We start from the raw sequence: 18619 nt of genomic DNA, 5'->3' as shown, positions 1-18619 counted from the left end.
AGAGATGCTCTTAGTTTTTTCCAGAGCTGTATATATATATATATATTATATATTATATATTTTATCATTAGATACCAACAGGACCCATAATTCAACCAACCGACAGTCGACTCTGTCTCACGTGTTTCTACAGCAGCCGACGAGTCAGTGAACGCCTCATCAATCAATCATCACAGTAAAATGTGTGTGTGTCATGCTGCTTTTCCTGTCAGGGTGTGTTCATAACCATAACCCCCCTCTACCCTCACCCTACACTGCAAAAACTCAAAGTCTTTCCAAGAATCTTTGTCTTATTTCTTGTCAAAATGTCTCGTTTCTAGTCAAAACTAATCTCTTTCCTCTTAAAGTAAGACTTGTAACCTGAAAATTAACTTGTTTTTAGATCATTTTCACTTGTTTCAAACACATTTTCAGTTGAAATAAGTAGAAGTGTCTAAAAACAAGCTGCTTTTTATGTGATTTTACATATAATGAGATTAGTTTTGACTAAAAATGACATTTTTCGCTAGAAATAAGACAAATATTCTTGGATGTTGAGTTTTTGCAGTGTGGTCCCTAACAACAACTAAACTAAACTAAACTAAACAGAACAAACAGAGAAGAACTAACCGACTGAGGAGAATCAATCACCAGAAGATTCAATAATAATAATAAAGTAGCTTTTTGTTTTTGGCTTCGAAGTCAAACATTCAAACATTCAAATTCTCTGCTTCACTTCCTCCTTCGCTCTTCATGCAAAACAGAAATGAACACACCAACCGACCGACCGACCGACCGACTGACTGACTGACTGACTGACGGCTCCATGAACACACACACACACAGACACACACACTGCAAAAACTCAAAGTCTTTCCAAGAATATGTGTCTTATTTCTTGTCAAAATGTCTCATTTCTAGTCAAAACTAATCTCTTTCCACTTAAAATAAGACTCATCACCTAAAAATTAACTTGTTTTTAGATCATTTTCACTTGAAATTAGTAGAAAAATCTGCCAGTGAAAGCAAGTTTTTTTTGTGTGTTTGTAATAAGAAAGAAAAACTTGCTCCACTATCAGATTTTTCTACTTATTTCAAGTGAAAATCTGCTAGAAAGAAGTAAAAAGTGTCTAAAAACAAGCTACTTTTTTATGTGATGAGTCTTATTTTAAGTAGAATGAGATTTGTTTTGACTAGAAATAAGACAAATGTTCTTGGTAAGAGTTTGCAGTTTTTGCAGTGCACACACACAGACACACACACACACACACAGTCCATTATCATTATCATTATTATTACTCAACATGTTTTGGGACCAGAGCAGCGTCTCTTCTGACTCGGTTGCTGTTGTTTTTGCTGTTGCATCCGTTCATCCTCTCCTGGGCTGCGACTCGCCCTCGAAGGCCCGGTTGTCATAGAGATGCTGCTGCTGCTGCTGCTGCTGCTGCTGCTGCTGCTGCTGCTGCTGCTGCTGCTGCTGCTGCTGCTGCTGCTGCTGCTGCTGCTGCCTCTCTGGGTCGGTCAGAGGAACCTCGTACATGGCCTCTTCTCCTCCTCCTCCTCCTCCTCCTCCTCCTCCTCCCCCGGCCACGGTGATGACGGTGACGTCCGGCGGCGCCTCTGCGTCGATGTCGAGGTCCTTGGTCTCCTCCTCCACGCCGAGCGCCTTCAGGATGTCGCACTTGCACATGGGGCAGGTGCGGCGCTCCAGCAGCCACGGCTCGATGCACGCCTTGTGGAAGATGTGGTCGCACGTCAGCACCGTCACCACCTCGCCGGCGCGGTACGACTCGATGCACACCGCGCACACGTGGCAGTCCGACGCCGTCTCCGCGTCGTCCCTCTTCAGCGTGCGAACCTGCACCCAGCAGCAAGCAGGCAGCAGTTAGTTAGCAAGTTTTACTTAAACTTTTTACAACAGTTATTACACGGTAAAAACTCAAAATCTTTCCAAGAATATTTGTCTTATTTCTTGTCAAAATGTCTCAATTTTCATCAAAACTCATCTCTTTCCACTTAAAATAAGACTTCGTCAGCTAAAAATGAACTTGTTTTTAGATCATTTTCACTTGTTTCAAACAAAATTTCACTTGAAATAAGTAGAAAAATCTGCCAGTGAAAGCAAGTTTTTTGTGCTTGTAATAAGAAAGAAAAACTTGCTCCACTGGCAGATTTTTCTACTTATTTCAAGTGAAAATCAGCTTGAAAGAAGTAAAAATGATCTAAAAACAAGTTCATTTTCAGGTGATGAGTCTTATTTTTAGTGGAAAGAGATTAGTTTTGACTAGAAATGAGACGAATCGAATATTCTTGGAAAGATTTTGAGTTTTTGCAGTGCAGGCCTTAGGAAACAACTTCACCTTGCCTTTACCTAGAACCAATCCACTCTAAAGATCAGTTACGTATAGAGCTGTAGCTCACTGGAACAGCCCCCCCCCCCCCCCCCCCCCCCCCCCCTCCCCCTGTCTATAATCATGTAACTATTTTATAATCATGTAAAAAGCTATATTATTCCTCTTGATCATGTTAACTCATTTACATTGTACTACTTAATACACTGCAAAAACTCAAAATCTTACCAAGAATATTTGTCTTATTTCTTGTCAAAATGTCATTTCTATTAAAAAAAAATCTAATTATACTTAAAGCAGAAGTGAGTGATATATTTGTGTTAATATAAGTCTTAAATAGTTGTATCTTCCGACAGCAATCACTTCTATAGAGTGTTTGGACTGAAACACGGGTCTGTCAGTCACTCTGCTCTGCTCTGAGCCCAGGAGAAAACTTTCCTTGTATCCTACAACCTTTATCCAATGAGGAGAGAGAACGGCATGCAGGGCTGTGTGTGCAGCCAAGGGACGCCGTGAATGTGGCGACGTAGCGACGAGGACTGTTATGGTGCGTTCAAGGAAACTCGTATTTTTCCGACCGTGAAGTGGTACCAGTTCGATCCCCCCCCCCCCCCCCCCGTCTATAATCATGTAACTATTTTATAATCATGTACACTGCAAAAATATTTGTCTTATTTCTTGTCAAAATGTCTCATTTCTAGTCAAAACTAATCTCTTTCCACTTAAAATAAGACTCATCACCTAAAAATGAACTTGTTTTTAGATCATTTTCACTTGTTTCAAACAAAATTTCACTTGAAATAAGTAGAAAAATCTGCCAGTGAAAGCAAGTTTTTTGTGCTTGTAATAAGAAAGAAAAACTTGCTCCACTGGCAGATTTTTCTACTTATTTCAAGTGAAAATCAGCTTGAAAGAAGTAAAAATGATCTAAAAACAAGTTCATTTTTAGGTGATGAGTCTTATTTTAAGTGAAAAGAGATTAGTTTTGACTAGAAATGAGACGAATCGAATATTCTTGGAAAGATTTTGAGTTTTTGCAGTGCAGGCCTTAGGAAACAACTTCACCTTGCCTTTACCTAGAACCAATCCACTCTAAAGATCAGTTACGTATAGAGCTGTAGCTCACTGGAACAGCCCTCCCCCCCCCCCCCCCCCCCCCCCCCCCCCCTCCCCCTGTCTATAATCATGTAACTATTTTATAATCATGTAAAAAGCTATATTATTCCTCTTGATCATGTTAACTCATTTACATTGTACTACTTAATACACTGCAAAAACTCAAAATCTTACCAAGAATATTTGTCTTATTTCTTGTCAAAATGTCATTTCTATTAAAAAAAAATCTAATTATACTTAAAGCAGAAGTGAGTGATATATTTGTGTTAATATAAGTCTTAAATAGTTGTATCTTCCGACAGCAATCACTTCTATAGAGTGTTTGGACTGAAACACGGGTCTGTCAGTCACTCTGCTCTGCTCTGAGCCCAGGAGAAAACTTTCCTTGTATCCTACAACCTTTATCCAATGAGGAGAGAGAACGGCATGCAGGGCTGTGTGTGCAGCCAAGGAACGCCGTGAATGTGGCGACGTAGCGACGAGGACTGTTATGGTGCGTTCAAGGAAACTCGTATTTTTCCGACCGTGAAGTGGTACCAGTTCGATCCCCCCCCCCCCCCCGTCTATAATCATGTAACTATTTTATAATCATGTACACTGCAAAAATATTTGTCTTATTTCTTGTCAAAATGTCTCATTTCTAGTCAAAACTAATCTCTTTCCACTTAAAATAAGACTCATCACCTAAAAATGAACTTGTTTTTAGATCATTTTCACTTGTTTCAAACAAAATTTCAATTGAAATAAGTAGAAAAATCTGCCAGTGAAAACAGGTTTTTTGTGCTTGTAATAAGAAAGAAAAACTTGCTCCACTATCAGATTTTTCTACTTATTTCAAGTGAAAATAAGCAAAAAAAAAAGTGTCTAAAAACAAGCTACTTTTTATGTGATGAGTCTTATTTTTAGTATAATTGGATTTGTTTTGACTAGAAATGACATTTTAACTAGAAAAAAGACAAATATTCTTGGTAAGATTCTGAGTTTTTGTGTATGCATTTCTATATTCAGGATAAATGATTTTATGTAATTCTTTGTATAAACACTGTACTGTTGGAATAAGTGTTTGATTTAATGTGGTCATCTTTACGTAGACTAATGTGGATCCAAAGAATACAATAAAACAATAAACAATCATCAACCTGCAGGCGCTTGATGGCCTTCTTGGCCTCGGTCTTCAGCCGGCGCTCCGAGCGGCGGTGCCGGCTCAGGCCGTAGAGCCGGTTGGCGGACACGAACACGAAGTAGGCGATGGAGGCGGCCGTGACGATGAAGAAGGCGATGGACAGGAAGTAGAGCCAGTACGTGTCCATCCAGGGCCCGTGGGGACTCCCCGGCTCGATCACCATCAGCACCTCCGTCCCGTTCCTCGCCAGCCTCACCATGTCCATCCCGGGAGCGTTCCCGATCATGATCGCCACCACGCCGAGCGCATCGGAGTGCGACATGTGCGTGGTGCTGTTCCCGCTGCCGTCCACGTTGTACACGACCACGGCGGCCGCTCCCTGGCGCTTGGCGGCGTTGATCTTCTCGCTGAAGGTGCAGTTCCCTCGCTTCACCAGAGCGATCCACGGCGGCGAGCTGGCGTTGCGGCCGTAGTAGACGGGATCGCCGCCGCAGCCTCTGGCGTCCCCCCGGGGGAGCGTCACCAGGCCCGCGGCCTTCTCCACCGGCGAGTTACGACCGAACACGCCGCACTCGCAGATCTTGTCCACGGTCTCGGTTTCATTGTTGTTGTTGTTGTTGCTGTTGCGGACGTAGCCGATCTCCACCACCGCCGTCCAGAAGAGGAAGCCCGCGGAGCAGCGAGCGAGGCCGGACAGACACAGCAGCAGCGGCAGCAGCAGCGACCGATGGCGTTGCCGAGTCGCCTCAGCCATGGCAACGACTCAACGACTCAACAACTCAACAACTCAACGACTCAACAACTCCTCTAGAAACGACAGCAGAGCTAAAGCGTCTCTACCTGCTGTTAAAACTAAAACTCCTCTTTCTCTGTCCTAGTTCCTGGTCGAGTCACCAGAGTCGTTGTTGCCGTCGACAACAGTAACTTGATCGCAGCCCTTTGGTAACACAACACCACCACACCAGCTCAGCTCTGCTCTCTCACTCACCTCCTGTTATCTCCCTGAACCTTGAACACCGAGCAACTCCTCCTTACAGGAACAGAGGGCAGGGTTCTGCTGCTCAACAGGTTCAACACTATATACACACACACACAACACACACACAGACACACACACACACCTCTACCGTCAAGGAAGCAAAGTATGAGAACGCACAAACACGATAAGCAAGCAGCAGCCGATAAGGATAATTCCAGTGAGTGACAGAGGTCATAGACACGGAGCGGCTCATAAACACTTTGACTCTACCTAGCAGGGAGGCGACCGCGAACACAGCAGCAGCAGCAGCAGCAGCTCCGCCTGCTTTTCTGGTCCGACTCGTTTCCTTCCCCTATTTCTGTGGCCAAAGGCAAACACACCAGTTCCACTGCAACACAATACACACACACCACTGTTTGTCTGCAACTCCCATTTTAAAACAAACACACACACAGAGAGAGTCTTATAGTGACGGTTTGTGATATTTACTGACTGAGCTTCAGTTCACAGCAGCAGGAACAACATACCAGTGACAACTGAGCTGGAACAGACCTGTCCACCAGTTTCCATTGTATCTCCTTACACACAAGTGAAAGCACACACACACAGAGAGAGAGAGAGAGAGAGAGAGAGACACACAATGTGCTATTGAATAATATATCAGAGTGGGACAAAGATGTGTAAATAAGAGGCCGCTGCTGTTTGCTCGCGATAACAGAACAAACATCAACGTCTGAAATAACTTCACAGCCTCAAACATGATGAAACTTAATGGAATTAACTATTAACAAAGGAAAAAAACACACAAAAACACACTTTGTTTTTCTCTGTGTGAGTCCGGCAGCAGTGCCTCCTGCTGGTCGTAGACGAGTCGACACCTGAGCCACACAGGTGAGTCAGCACCATGAACACTGCACGTCAGCTGATCGACCAGCTGACAGAAACCCGTGAGTTACGACCGACCGGTGACGGGACGAAGAGGAAACGACAGCAGCAATAAAAACAGCAGAGAGAGAGAGAGAGGGAGGGAGGAGACTAATACCTGAACAACCGTGAGAGCATTCAATAAATAATCTTTTACGGGTAAAGATTGTAAAATTAAATATCTAATGTGATTTATGAGATAAACTCAGATCAAACTTCACGTCCTCTTTTCAAAATGAAAAGTGGGTTAATGAAATAAAGAGAAGTTCAATAAATCAAACTAAATAAACTCTGTTAATCTGAGTTTTAATGATTATTAGCAGTTTTATTTCATTACGTTTCATTTATTTCTGTGAATTTATCCCACGTGATGATTTCTCCCATAAAAGTTGATTTATTTCTTTGAGTTTATGAAATGAAGAGAAAATGTTTCTACAATAAAGAAAGAAAGAGATGGAAACTGCAGAAGTTCAATAAACTGGCCTGTAATAAACTCTGTTATTACTTATACCTAGGCTACATTTATCATTTTAGTTTAGTTAGATAATTGCCCCTTTGGGGATAATAAAGACTGTTTGAACTTTGAACTTAGTTTTATTGTTTACTTTTATGTATCCATCAGTGGCGTGCACAGGGGGGGGGGGCACGGGGTCGCCCCCCCTCGTGGCCCTATTGTTGAAAAACGCGTGCTAAAGTGCCCCCTCGGAGCCAAAACACGCGTTAAAGTGTCCTCATGGGGGCCAAAATGTGTGCTAAAGTGCCCTCTAGGAGCCAAAACACGTGCTAAGTGCCCTCTTGGCAGCCAAAACGCGTGATTAAGTGCCCTCATGGCAGCCAAAACGTGTGCTAAAGTGCCCTCTAGGAGCCAAAACGTGTGCTAAAGTGCCCTCTATGGGCCAAAACGTGTGCTAAAGTGTCCTCATGGCAGCCAAAATGTGTGCTAAAGTGCCCTCTAGGGGCCAAAACGTGTGCTAAAGTGCCCTCATGGCAGCCAAAATGTGTGCTAAAGTGCCCTCTAGGGGCCAAAACGTGTGCTAAAGTGCCCTCTATGGGCCAAAACGTGTGCTAAAGTGTCCTCATGGCAGCCAAAACGTGTGCTAAAGTGCCCTCTATGGGCCAAAACGTGTGCTAAAGTGTCCTCATGGCAGCCAAAATGTGTGCTAAAGTGCCCTCTAGGAGCCAAAACACGTGCTAAGTGCCCTCTTGGCAGCCAAAACGCGTGATTAAGTGCCCTCATGGCAGCCAAAACGTGTGCTAAAGTGCCCTCTAGGAGCCAAAACGTGTGCTAAAGTGCCCTCTATGGGCCAAAACGTGTGCTAAAGTGTCCTCATGGCAGCCAAAATGTGTGCTAAAGTGCCCTCTAGGGGCCAAAACGTGTGCTAAAGTGCCCTCATGGCAGCCAAAATGTGTGCTAAAGTGCCCTCTAGGGGCCAAAACGTGTGCTAAAGTGCCCTCTATGGGCCAAAACGTGTGCTAAAGTGTCCTCATGGCAGCCAAAACGTGTGCTAAAGTGCCCTCTAGGGGCCAAAACGTGTTCTAAAGTGCCCTCTAGGGGCCAAAACGTGTGCTAAAGTGCCCTCATGGCAGCCAAAAACGTGTGCTAAAGTGCCCTCATGGCAGCCAAAACGTGTGCTAAAGTGCCCTCTAGGGGCCAAAACGTGTGCTAAAGTGCCCTCATGGCAGCCAAAAACGTGTGCTAAAGTGCCCTCATGGCAGCCAAAACGTGTGATAAAGTGCCCTCTAGGAGCCAAAACACGTGCTAAGTGCCCTCTTGGCAGCCAAAACGCGTGATTACGTGCCCTCATGGCAGCCAAAACGTGTGCTAAAGTGCCCTCAATGGGCCAAAACGTGTGCTAAAGTGCCCTCTAGGAGCCAAAACGTGTGCTAAAGTGCCCTCTAAGAGCCAAAACGTGGGATAAAGTGCCCTCTTGGAAGCCAAAACGTGTGCTAAAGTGCCCTCTAGGAGCCAAAACACGTGTTAAAACAGGCCAAATCAACGTTTTTTAGTCTTAAGGTATTGATATTATAAAACAGGCCAAATCGACATTAAAAAAGGCCAAATTTTTTTTGCCAAACGCACCATGTCGCTACAGTCTCACTCTTGTCATTTTCAGAAACTTGGCAGCCCTGAAAGTGCCCTCTAGGAGCCACATCTAGGAGCCAAAACATGTGCTAAAGTGGCCTCTTCAGTGGCGAGGACGCGCTATTATGTGCCCTTTTTTTTTCCTTTTCGCCCCTGCCCTTCAAAAAGTCTGTGCACACCACTGGTATCCATACATGTATAGGTATGGGTATATGTGAATACATATCTTATGATTTATTGTTGTAACACTGACTTGTACTTTTCTATATTTCTCAGTAAAATAAAATAAAAAGTTGACCACTCTGTTATTGTTAATCTGAGTTTTAATGATTATTATCAGTTTTATTTCATTATGTTTCATTTATTTCTGTGAATTTATCCCACGTGATCATCTCTCCCATAAATTTTGTGTAAAGTTTTTCTCCACTGGTTTGTCTCATTTTAAAATGTGTCAGCATCATTTCATTCCATGAGTCATCACATGCACAATAGTCTGTTCAGTTGTCTAAATGAGTCAAGAACATAAAACCATGAACACCATGTATTTATTTACAGACTGTAGGCTACTTGTCAGCTTCCTTGTTTTTGTTCATGTGTTTATATTCCAGTATATTATGCTGTATACATTTTCCTTTTACTCTTTTTACTCATGTGCTTATAGCTGAGCTCTTTTTAAGAGCTTTAAACTTTATCTATTTTCTTTTATTCTACTTTTTTATTCTTTTTTTGCTCCTGCTTTTAACTCTACGTTTGTTTTTATGCTGTTTTGTGCTTTTCTTTTTAAATGTTTTGTCTTTATGTAAAGCACATTGAGTTGCCTTGGTATGAAATGTGCTATACGATGCCTTGCCTTGTCTAACTCTGATGAATGGAAGTTACTTCACGTGTGAATAAAAATAGTTACATGAGTCGAATGTGTGACGTCAAACCTTGGAGACTTCTCTTCCTGTAAAATCCTTTTAATTGTCAGTTTAATACACAGTTGTATTGTGTTATCTAGACAATAAAAACCAGTCCAGTAGCTACAGTGAATGAAGCACTGGGCTCAGACTGAGAGGAAACATGAGGGATGTTTGACCTACAATTGTAAACTTGATTCGTACTGTGGTGGTGGGCTTTTATGAAATAATGTACTTGAATTAATGTGTGATGTGTGAAGTACAGTTATTTATTGCTGTAGGTTATTTTATATTTTTCTATCCTTGAAATGTTTTTTTTTTTTATTGTGTCACTATGTGTTCTGTTGTTGTGAGACACGTCTATGGTGAAACCAAGGAATTTCCACTCAGTGGGTAACAAAGTTTTCGTAAGCAGTTTGTCTTTGTATGTATGAATGTGCTTGTATATGTTTTTATATGTATATGACTATGTAGAGAGTTAAAGATTAGTAATCATATGTTAGAATAAATCTATATGTATATGAATATAATAATATATTAGAATAAATCCAGTTAAATACATAATTTTAAACTAAAAAACTAACTAATCGTAATCGTAATATTTCAATGCTCCTCTGCCATAGTGATAAAACATTTAAACATGTTGACTTACAGTGACACGATGCCAAAGGGACGATGCATTTTAAGGGGAAACTGACTATTTATATTATATATGAGAAAGAAATGTAGTTTTGACACATGAGTGAAGTGTTTTGAGAGAGATATATGAACTTTTACCAGTGATCTATGGTGCAAAATGATCTTGTAGTTTTGAGAATGTAATTTCTGTTCAGAGAAATGAGTCAAACCAATGGAGAGAAACTGTAATATCCATAGTTTCCACACTCAGCTGTGTAGAGACTGATCATGGCCCGTGTGACACCACAGGGGGGCGCTGTTCACTCACTGTTGTTCACCATCTGGTTTCAGTGTTTTTATCTCACAGTAACAGAAACTAGTGGAGTCGCCTCCTAACATCAAAACACACTGTTTAAATGAGCTTTAAACGTACAAGTTTGTGTGTCTCGTTTTAAAGCTGTTTTACAGTTTTATTTATTGTATTCAATTCAATAGCCTGTGTTGTTTTTTACACTTTGTTTTTCAAGTTTTCTGTACAGAACATGTGCAGCATCAATGTAATGAATAAAAATAGGTGGTGGTTACAATAAGATGTGAGAAAACAATGTCCTTATTGATACTAAAGAAACAACAAGAGTAGAAAAACAAAAGGTAGATATGCACACACACACACACACACACACACACACACACACACACACACACACACACACACACACACACACACACACATGTATACAGCCTGCACATGTTCACACACACCCACATGTCCAGATAATCGTAAACATATTCATATAAACATAATTACACATATGCATATGTGCACATTCATAGGAACAAAACATGAGAGAATCATGTCGTATTCAATCTGTTTTATCGTTTTTTAAAGTGTAAAGTGTCTCTGAGCATTAAAAAAAAAAGTCATACAAATAAAACGTAGCCTATTATTATTGCAGACTCGACCTTTAAACAGGAAACATCTGAAAAGATACATGTATGTATATGTTTGTATCTATGTATGTGAATGCATAATATACCTATGCATGTAGATGTGTAGTATATGATACATATGTTTGTACGTAGGTATACATGCTTCTTTTTTTTGATGGATATGTAAGAAAAGGGGGGGCTATATACTATAAGCTGAGGCTTCTGCCCCTATCCTTTAGTTGTGACCAGAGTTTATACTCTCTGAATAACCAATAAAAATTTTGTTCATTGATTCATTCATTGTTAATAACCCATGTTCAGTGTTTACATCCAACTAAAGGTTAGTTCAGGGACCAGAGAAAAGAAAAGTCAAGGAAAGTTTGTGACTCACCAGTTCGTCCTGCAGCAGCGTCGTGTCTGTGGTCAGTCTGGACTCAGGTCGCTGCTCTGAGGGTCTGAGGGAAACTGGGACATGTCCAAACAAGTCCACACACACACACACACACACACACACACACACACACACACACACACACACACACACACACACACACACACACACACACACACACAGGCTGCATGTACGCACACACACATCAAAATACAGTCAAAGTATCTGGACACAACATAGAAACAATAGTAAGAGTTGTACATATGGTATAAGATGCTGTAAACGTATAAATTATGGGATGTGTGAGTGGAGTCAGTAGGTTTGTAAAGTTTAAACACAGCGTTCTGCTGCAGACACAGTCACCACCACATGAGCAGAAGCCAACAGCTGATGATGAAACAGCATTTCTGCTGTAGAAGTCTGTATCAGGGTTCCCACTCTTTTCTTGAAATCATTTTCTAGGACATTTTCAGCGGCTACAGTCTGGACAGTTGGACCTTATTTTGTACATTTTTGATTCTCTGTTTCTTCCTCTCTCAGCCCCAGAAGTCTGGTTTAAAGTTCTGCAGTCTGTGGCTCTAAGTTCTGCAATAATCTCTTACAGTTACATGAATTTATCATAGAACAACACAAACATTGTGTCCAACACTGGAAACACTCATCAACTCAAAGTCTCTAGTTTTCTCACTAGGCACTTTTTTTTTTTTTTAGAAAATAAATCCTTAGTGAGTCTGAAAACAGCAAACAGAGCTCTGGTAGATGATGTGGTAGCCTAAATCATTTTCCAGGACAACTGAAGCTTTTCCAGGACATTTGACTTTTTTTCTCATTTTCCATGTGTTTTCCATGACTGGAAAATTGCTCAACCATTTTCCAGGACAAGTGGGAACCCTGTATATTTAGGTTTTGTTTTAGTAAAACCCTGCAGACTCGATCTTTAAACAGCAAACATGTAAATATCTAAATATACAGAGCTGCTTTAACGTGTGTGAACCACACAAACATGGCGCCTATAGCCATGTTTCCATCCAAAGTGATTTGAATGACTGGGAAATGCGCATTAAAAGAAATTCGAATCCTGTGTGTTTCCATCTACGGACTTGTATCTAAACAGCTGATGGAAATGCAACTTATGATTCCGTTTTGGACTCACCAGAGACCTGAGACCAGAGGCCTGTAGACCTGTAGGAGCAGGATCACCAAGATCTGGGATGTAACTTCAGGGTTAACTCTGACTTTCTGCTATCACAAAGCTGAGCTGGATCCACTCTGTTCTTACCGAGGTGGCTGTGCATTCACTTCCGGTTTTAGTTTTCAAAATAAATCTAAAAATTACCGACAAAAAAAAAAAATCTTACCGAGGTGAGTTACCATGGTAACTTACTCTGAACGGCTAATCTGCTCCGGGTGAGAGTAGAGCACTGGAATAAGAGAGTAGCGCCCCCTAGTGGCAGGATGTGGGTGTTGCAGAAGTGCCCAGAATTCTGTGTGTTGCCCAGTTGCTTGTAAATTGATAAAAACGGCCGTGTTTTTGTTTTTAGGTGTCTTGGTCATATTAGGTTATATTTATTATTAGTGGATTTCAAAATGTAGCCTAGATTGTATTAATGGGGAGAGCGGGGCACGTTGGGTCATTTTTGACATTAGGCTTTATTATTGAAAAAGTGTTTGTGTTTCATTCATTATTTTACTACATGTATACATATGTACATGTATCTGTTAGCTACATATAGACACCAAAAGTAAATTCCTAGCCCTTTCACATTTCAAACAGTTCTACCGAAAGCAGCAGGTGTGCAAATGTGTAGGGGGGCACGTCAGGGGCGTCACTAGGTTTTAAGGACAGGGGGCATGACATGTGAGCGAATGTAGTGCGCAAGCACGAACTTTCACAATGGCCCAGAAAAAACACAATATTTAGAATTTAGAGTAAATTTAGAGTATTGAATCATGGGCTAGTTGAATCTAAGAATTCAACTACTTTTGAATTTTACTGTGTAAAAGTAGATGCTAAAAAGAGTGAACCTGAGTAATTTCTCAGGTGTTTGACTATCATGGATATACCCAGGTGGACTGGAAAACTAATTATATTTCACTAGTAGCCTGTGTCATAATGGTTATACACTCCATCCAAATACAGCTGTTTTTGGCTCATTTTGATTTCACTCAGACCTCCTCACATTTTCCCTTCAAATAAGACCAGACAACAGAAATGAAGTGCGACTTCAACTGGAGCAGATATTTATGGTAAAGAGTGCACATTTCACCCTAGAAACCCCTTCATCTTCTACACAACCAGGACCTTCACAAGAAATTTCAGATTTTTTTTTTTTTCTGAGCTGAAACAGACATTGGGGGGTTGTGCAAATGACTGACCCTGAGAATCATTTTAATTTGAATATTCTGCTTTTATTAGTAGTTTTATTTGGACTAGGTTTAAGAAATATATATATATTTATACCTAGCCTATATTGTTATCATGCTGTTTTTATATATTCCTGTGTCTTACCTGATCTTCTGCATATCCAGGGCATGTCTCTGTCTGGCCTCTCCCTACAGCATTTCTCTCCCTGTCTGTCTGTGCTGCTGCAGTGTCACCAGATATCATTAGTATTTTAAATTAATCCATTAAATAATCTGTTTTTACTGATAAATGTTATTTTCTTTAACACAGCCAAGCTACAAAGTACCAGATGAATGTTACAGTAACACATTACACACATACACACACACACACACACACACACACACACACACACACACACACACACACACACACACACACACACACACACACACGCGGCACATGAGAGAGAGAGAGAGAGAGAGAGAGAGAGAGAGAGAGAGAGAGAGAGAGAGAGAGAGAGAGAGAGAGAGAGAGAGAGGAACACACACACATGATGACAGGAGTGTTCAGGATCCCCGTTTAAAAGTTTTCCCCACCAGAATCTAGCCGAATTTTGGAGCATTATTTAGCCCGTTTTCTAACAAGCTTTCACGACATGGTTGGTACCAACAGAATCCTAGCGTCTCCTGGTTTAATATAATATCTGTATCTTCGCTCTAGCTAAAAAAAATCTAAACTGATCCGTTTACAACGCAATTAATATTTCACATGAATTCAAATTTTATCGCGGTCATTTTGACAACACTGCTATGTAGAGATGTAGTAGCTTACTGTCTGATACCTGCTAGTCCTCTTTTAGCTACAGGTGGACTGACTCTCTCCCTCTGTTGACATCAGAGCTCCTGCAGCCCGTCACTGCAGGCTCGGAGCTCGGAGCGGAGCTTCAAACAAGCCGCCGCTACATGGGCGCAACCAACTCACAGCTGGGAGGGGGGGTGGTCACACACTCAACAAACTAATTAAATTAAACAAATCAGAAATAACAAGAGACAAATGCGGTGACAGCTGGGGTTCTTATGTCACATATTTAAAAAAAAAAAAAGAGAAAAAAGTCACATAATAAAAGAACACCAAATTATTTGGGGGGGCTTAAGAATATTTTAGGGGGGCTTCAGCCTAATGACGCCACTGCGGGCACGTTGGGACAGTGTAAATTACCTTAAAATGGTTGCAAATAACATTAAATTTTTACAGAAACATGTTGTGTGTAATCTCCACAACTGCATATATTATTTATGATGTATTTATTATTTTAAAGATATCCACAGGACCACTAAGTAAAATGTAACATGTAAATGACAAACGAAGAGTACAATTGTCCATTCAACATCTCAAAATTATATATTAATTTGCAAATACATGAATCTTTTTTTTTTAATGTTTTTTTCAAAGAAAAAACGTAATAACCCATGAACTATTGAATTAATATGAATACAATAACATATTTAACATATTTTTGTGTATATTAACTGTATATTTGTGTGTATTAACTCATAGGTCTTCTATTTGAAAAGGCTACAAGCTTATATAATGACATTGGGCTTGAACTTCATATGTTTTACTTAACATACTATTTAACATATTAGTTAACAACATATTTAACATATTAACTCATATAGGTCTATTTAAAAACTCATTCATGCAAGTGGGGCACGTTGGGACCCATGACTGCAAGCATATTTAGCTAGCTGTCACTCAGCGCTACATAGCACGAAACATGGCAACTATCCTATCTTGTAAGCATTATAATACTGACTAAAATGATATATGTTTAATTTTTGTGACATGTATACAAAAGGTAGAAATAGAAAATTACTTAACGTCAAAATTTCAATTTACATGAGCTTCAAACCACAAATCTTGAATAAAAAGTGAACGGATGAATGGAGGCTCCCGCCTACTTCAGGGGATGCCGGAATTCACGCAGAGGGTTTGCTCACCAAAATACGTCCTTATTGCTACAGCGGATCACCTCGAAGTAGCCCTGTGCCAACGTGCCCCGCTCTAACCTACGCACGATGATGCTATTAACGTGGGTGATCTAGAAAATACCTCACTTACTCATTCACCAACAATACAGATATCAGAGATGTCAGTTCTTGGGCACTTTTGCAACACCCATATTCCGCCACCAGGAGGCGCTTCCACTAAACCAATGTGTGTCATTCGATAATATAATACATCCATGGTGTCATTAGGGCTACTCTCTTATTCCAGCACTCTAATATCAGTAGCCATAGTTGTTAGACTGTATGATTCCACCACCGGTACCGGGATTTCAAAATAAGAGCACACATGGAGCGACTCACCAGTTTTAAACATAATTTATTCCTTCTCTCCCTTTAATAACAACAAGTCTATTCATGTTTCTCCCTGATGCCGTTAGAGAGGAGGAGATGTGTGTTTAGCTCGTCCTCTCTGCTCTGTTGCTCTGTGTGTTTTAAGCCTTTGGTCGGTTTCCTCTCTGCTCCAGACCTTTAACCTTCCATCCTGAGGCCATCCCATGATCTGATTGGTCTGATTCATTAACAACCTGAGCAGCTACATGTGTTTCTCCTCCTGAGCCGGTTACCTAGGCTACCTCACTTCACCAGTTTCTGCTATCAGCTCACACAGTTCCCTCAATGGGACAATTAACTACTTTTTATATATAAAACCTGGTGATGATGAAATAAGAGAATCGATGTAAAACCAACAACAAAACAAACAGAAAAATCTGAAGCTCTTCACAAACTTCCAAGCTCTAGTCTGAATCTGCATATATAGCTAGGCTACTGTATGTTTTTATTATTTCCACATTCATGTTGATATAGCCTATGTTTATGTATGAAACATAAACATTAACATATCTAGGTATGGATCAGATATACTGTAAATGTTAATGAATAAAATTATTCACATTTTAAACAAATACATGTAGACTTTTCCATGAAAACACGAGTCATAAATAGAAACGTAAATAGATATATAGAATTAATAAATAAATCTGAATGTGGAACTCATTAGACAGATCTCTTAAGTAATTTACAGGCCGATAATTACGTGGTAATTACGTGATAATGTCAAGAAATGGCCAAGAAATAACAGTCAATTTCATAGTAGCTAATGTTATGTTTTTCATAAAGGCTAAAGTTTACACGTGCTTTTCATGCTTTGGATTTTTCTCCACCAAGTCTTTGCAATCAATCATTATTTGTTATATTTCTCTACATTACTACAAAATTAACCGTTATTTCTAGGCTATTTCTAGACATTATTGTTATTTCTTGGCTTATCTTGACATTATCACGTAATTACCACGTAATTAGCGGCCTGTTACCACATTTTTAAGTCTAAGCTAATAAAATATCTTCTGTCCAAACAAAATCATACTCATGTCTAATTCAATTGAAATGAGTCTGTGATTTTATAATCTTTCTGTCTTGTTTTTTCCCTCTTTTTCTCTGTTCATTGTGTGTTTTCCTCATTTCTTTCCATTTTCTGCTCCTAACCCTCTTTTCTCTTCCTATTGGTTGATTTGTTTCGGTGATTTTTATATTAAAGGGGAGGATTGTAGCCTATAACGGCCTTGGGCTTCTTTTCCTCTCCTGCAGTTATTTGCCTTTTATACTGTGAAATGTAATGTTTGTTTTATCATTGTGCATGTGAATTAAAATCTAACAAATAAAACGTTCTGTAGACTCCATGTGTTATATAGCTACATATATATGTCAACGGTTCTCAAAGTGGGAGGGTTCAAGGGGGTCCCCAACTTTTTCTGGACATTTTACCACTTTTTCCTAAAAAAGTTGAGAAATTTTACCAGTTTCTTCACAATTTTTCTGTTCTACTTTTTACTATTTTCTAAAGAAATTTTACCCCTTTTGTATTATTGTTTGCCCCTTTTTTTGAGAAATTTTACCACATTTATCTATAATATTTTGAAAAATGTTACCACTTTTTCTAGAATTCTTGGGTAATTTTACCAGTTTCTTCTCATTTAAAAAAAACCAAAAACTTTTTACTATTTACTATACCATTTTTACTTTTACCACTTTTTTTTTTTTTTTAATTATTATTGTTCCTAGAATTTCTTTGATAAATTTTAATAGTTTCTTCTAAATTTTTAAAAACTTTTATGTTAATTTTTTTTTTGTGAGAATTTTTGCCACTTTTTTTCTAGAAATGTTTCAACTTTTTTGGAGAAATTGTAGGCTACCACTTTTTTTCCAGAAATTTCTCTATAATCTTTCAAAAATGTAGCTAGGCCTAATTTAAACGTACATTGATAGTTTGTGTATTTCTGGTGTTTTGTCCAATGGGGGTCCGTGGTCTAATTTGTGTCAGTTTTGGGTCCTTGATATAAAACAGTTAGAGAAGCAGCGTCTATGTGATACAAGTATGAACAGTTTACCACCTAGAAAGCAGTTTACCCACTACAACACATTAGACTACACCACTACATAGCACATAATACTGTATATATAGGCTATATAATAAATCTGTATCTACATGCAGAGGCCTCCTCACCTTATGAGCGTTTATGATCCTCGTGCTGCGTTTGTGTGACACCACATGCAGAAGAAGTGGATGTGGTGTGTTCAGGGCCCCAGGCTGGACTCTGCTGCTGCTGCTGCTGCTGCTGCTGCTGGAATGACTCGCACCTCGTGACCCCCCCCCCTCCTCCCCCCTCCTCCCCCTCCACCGAGCAGAGTCTGAGCCCTAACCCTAACCCTTAAAGATGCTTCAGCCCGTTAACGAGCTGCCAGTGCAGCCTGAAGGTCGGAGAGAAGCCGCTGCTGCTGCTGCTGATCCAGGGTCTGTAGATTAAAGTCTCATA

The 18619-nt window shown here is 40.1% G+C and overlaps 1 protein-coding gene across 1 annotated transcript; it reads right to left on the bottom strand.

The window, feature by feature from the left end:
• Nucleotides 1–1124: 1124 nt before the first annotated feature.
• On the bottom strand, nucleotides 1125–6107 carry LOC311004934 (RING finger protein 148-like). The gene is made up of 2 exons (XM_083997163.1): nucleotides 4586–6107; nucleotides 1125–1837 (listed from the first exon to the last, which is right to left on the bottom strand). Exons 1-2 carry the CDS (start codon nucleotides 5321–5323, stop codon nucleotides 1349–1351), a joined length of 1227 nt encoding a protein of 408 aa, XP_083853289.1. The 5' UTR covers nucleotides 5324–6107; the 3' UTR covers nucleotides 1125–1348.
• Between the last annotated feature and the right edge of the window lie 12512 nt (nucleotides 6108–18619).

Source organism: Trachurus trachurus (genome assembly GCF_905171665.1).
Source record: "Trachurus trachurus genome assembly, chromosome: 3".
Lineage (NCBI taxonomy): Eukaryota > Metazoa > Chordata > Actinopteri > Carangiformes > Carangidae > Trachurus > Trachurus trachurus.
The sequence above is the reverse complement of the archived record's forward strand: the minus strand, read 5'-3'. Positions and strand labels throughout refer to the sequence as shown.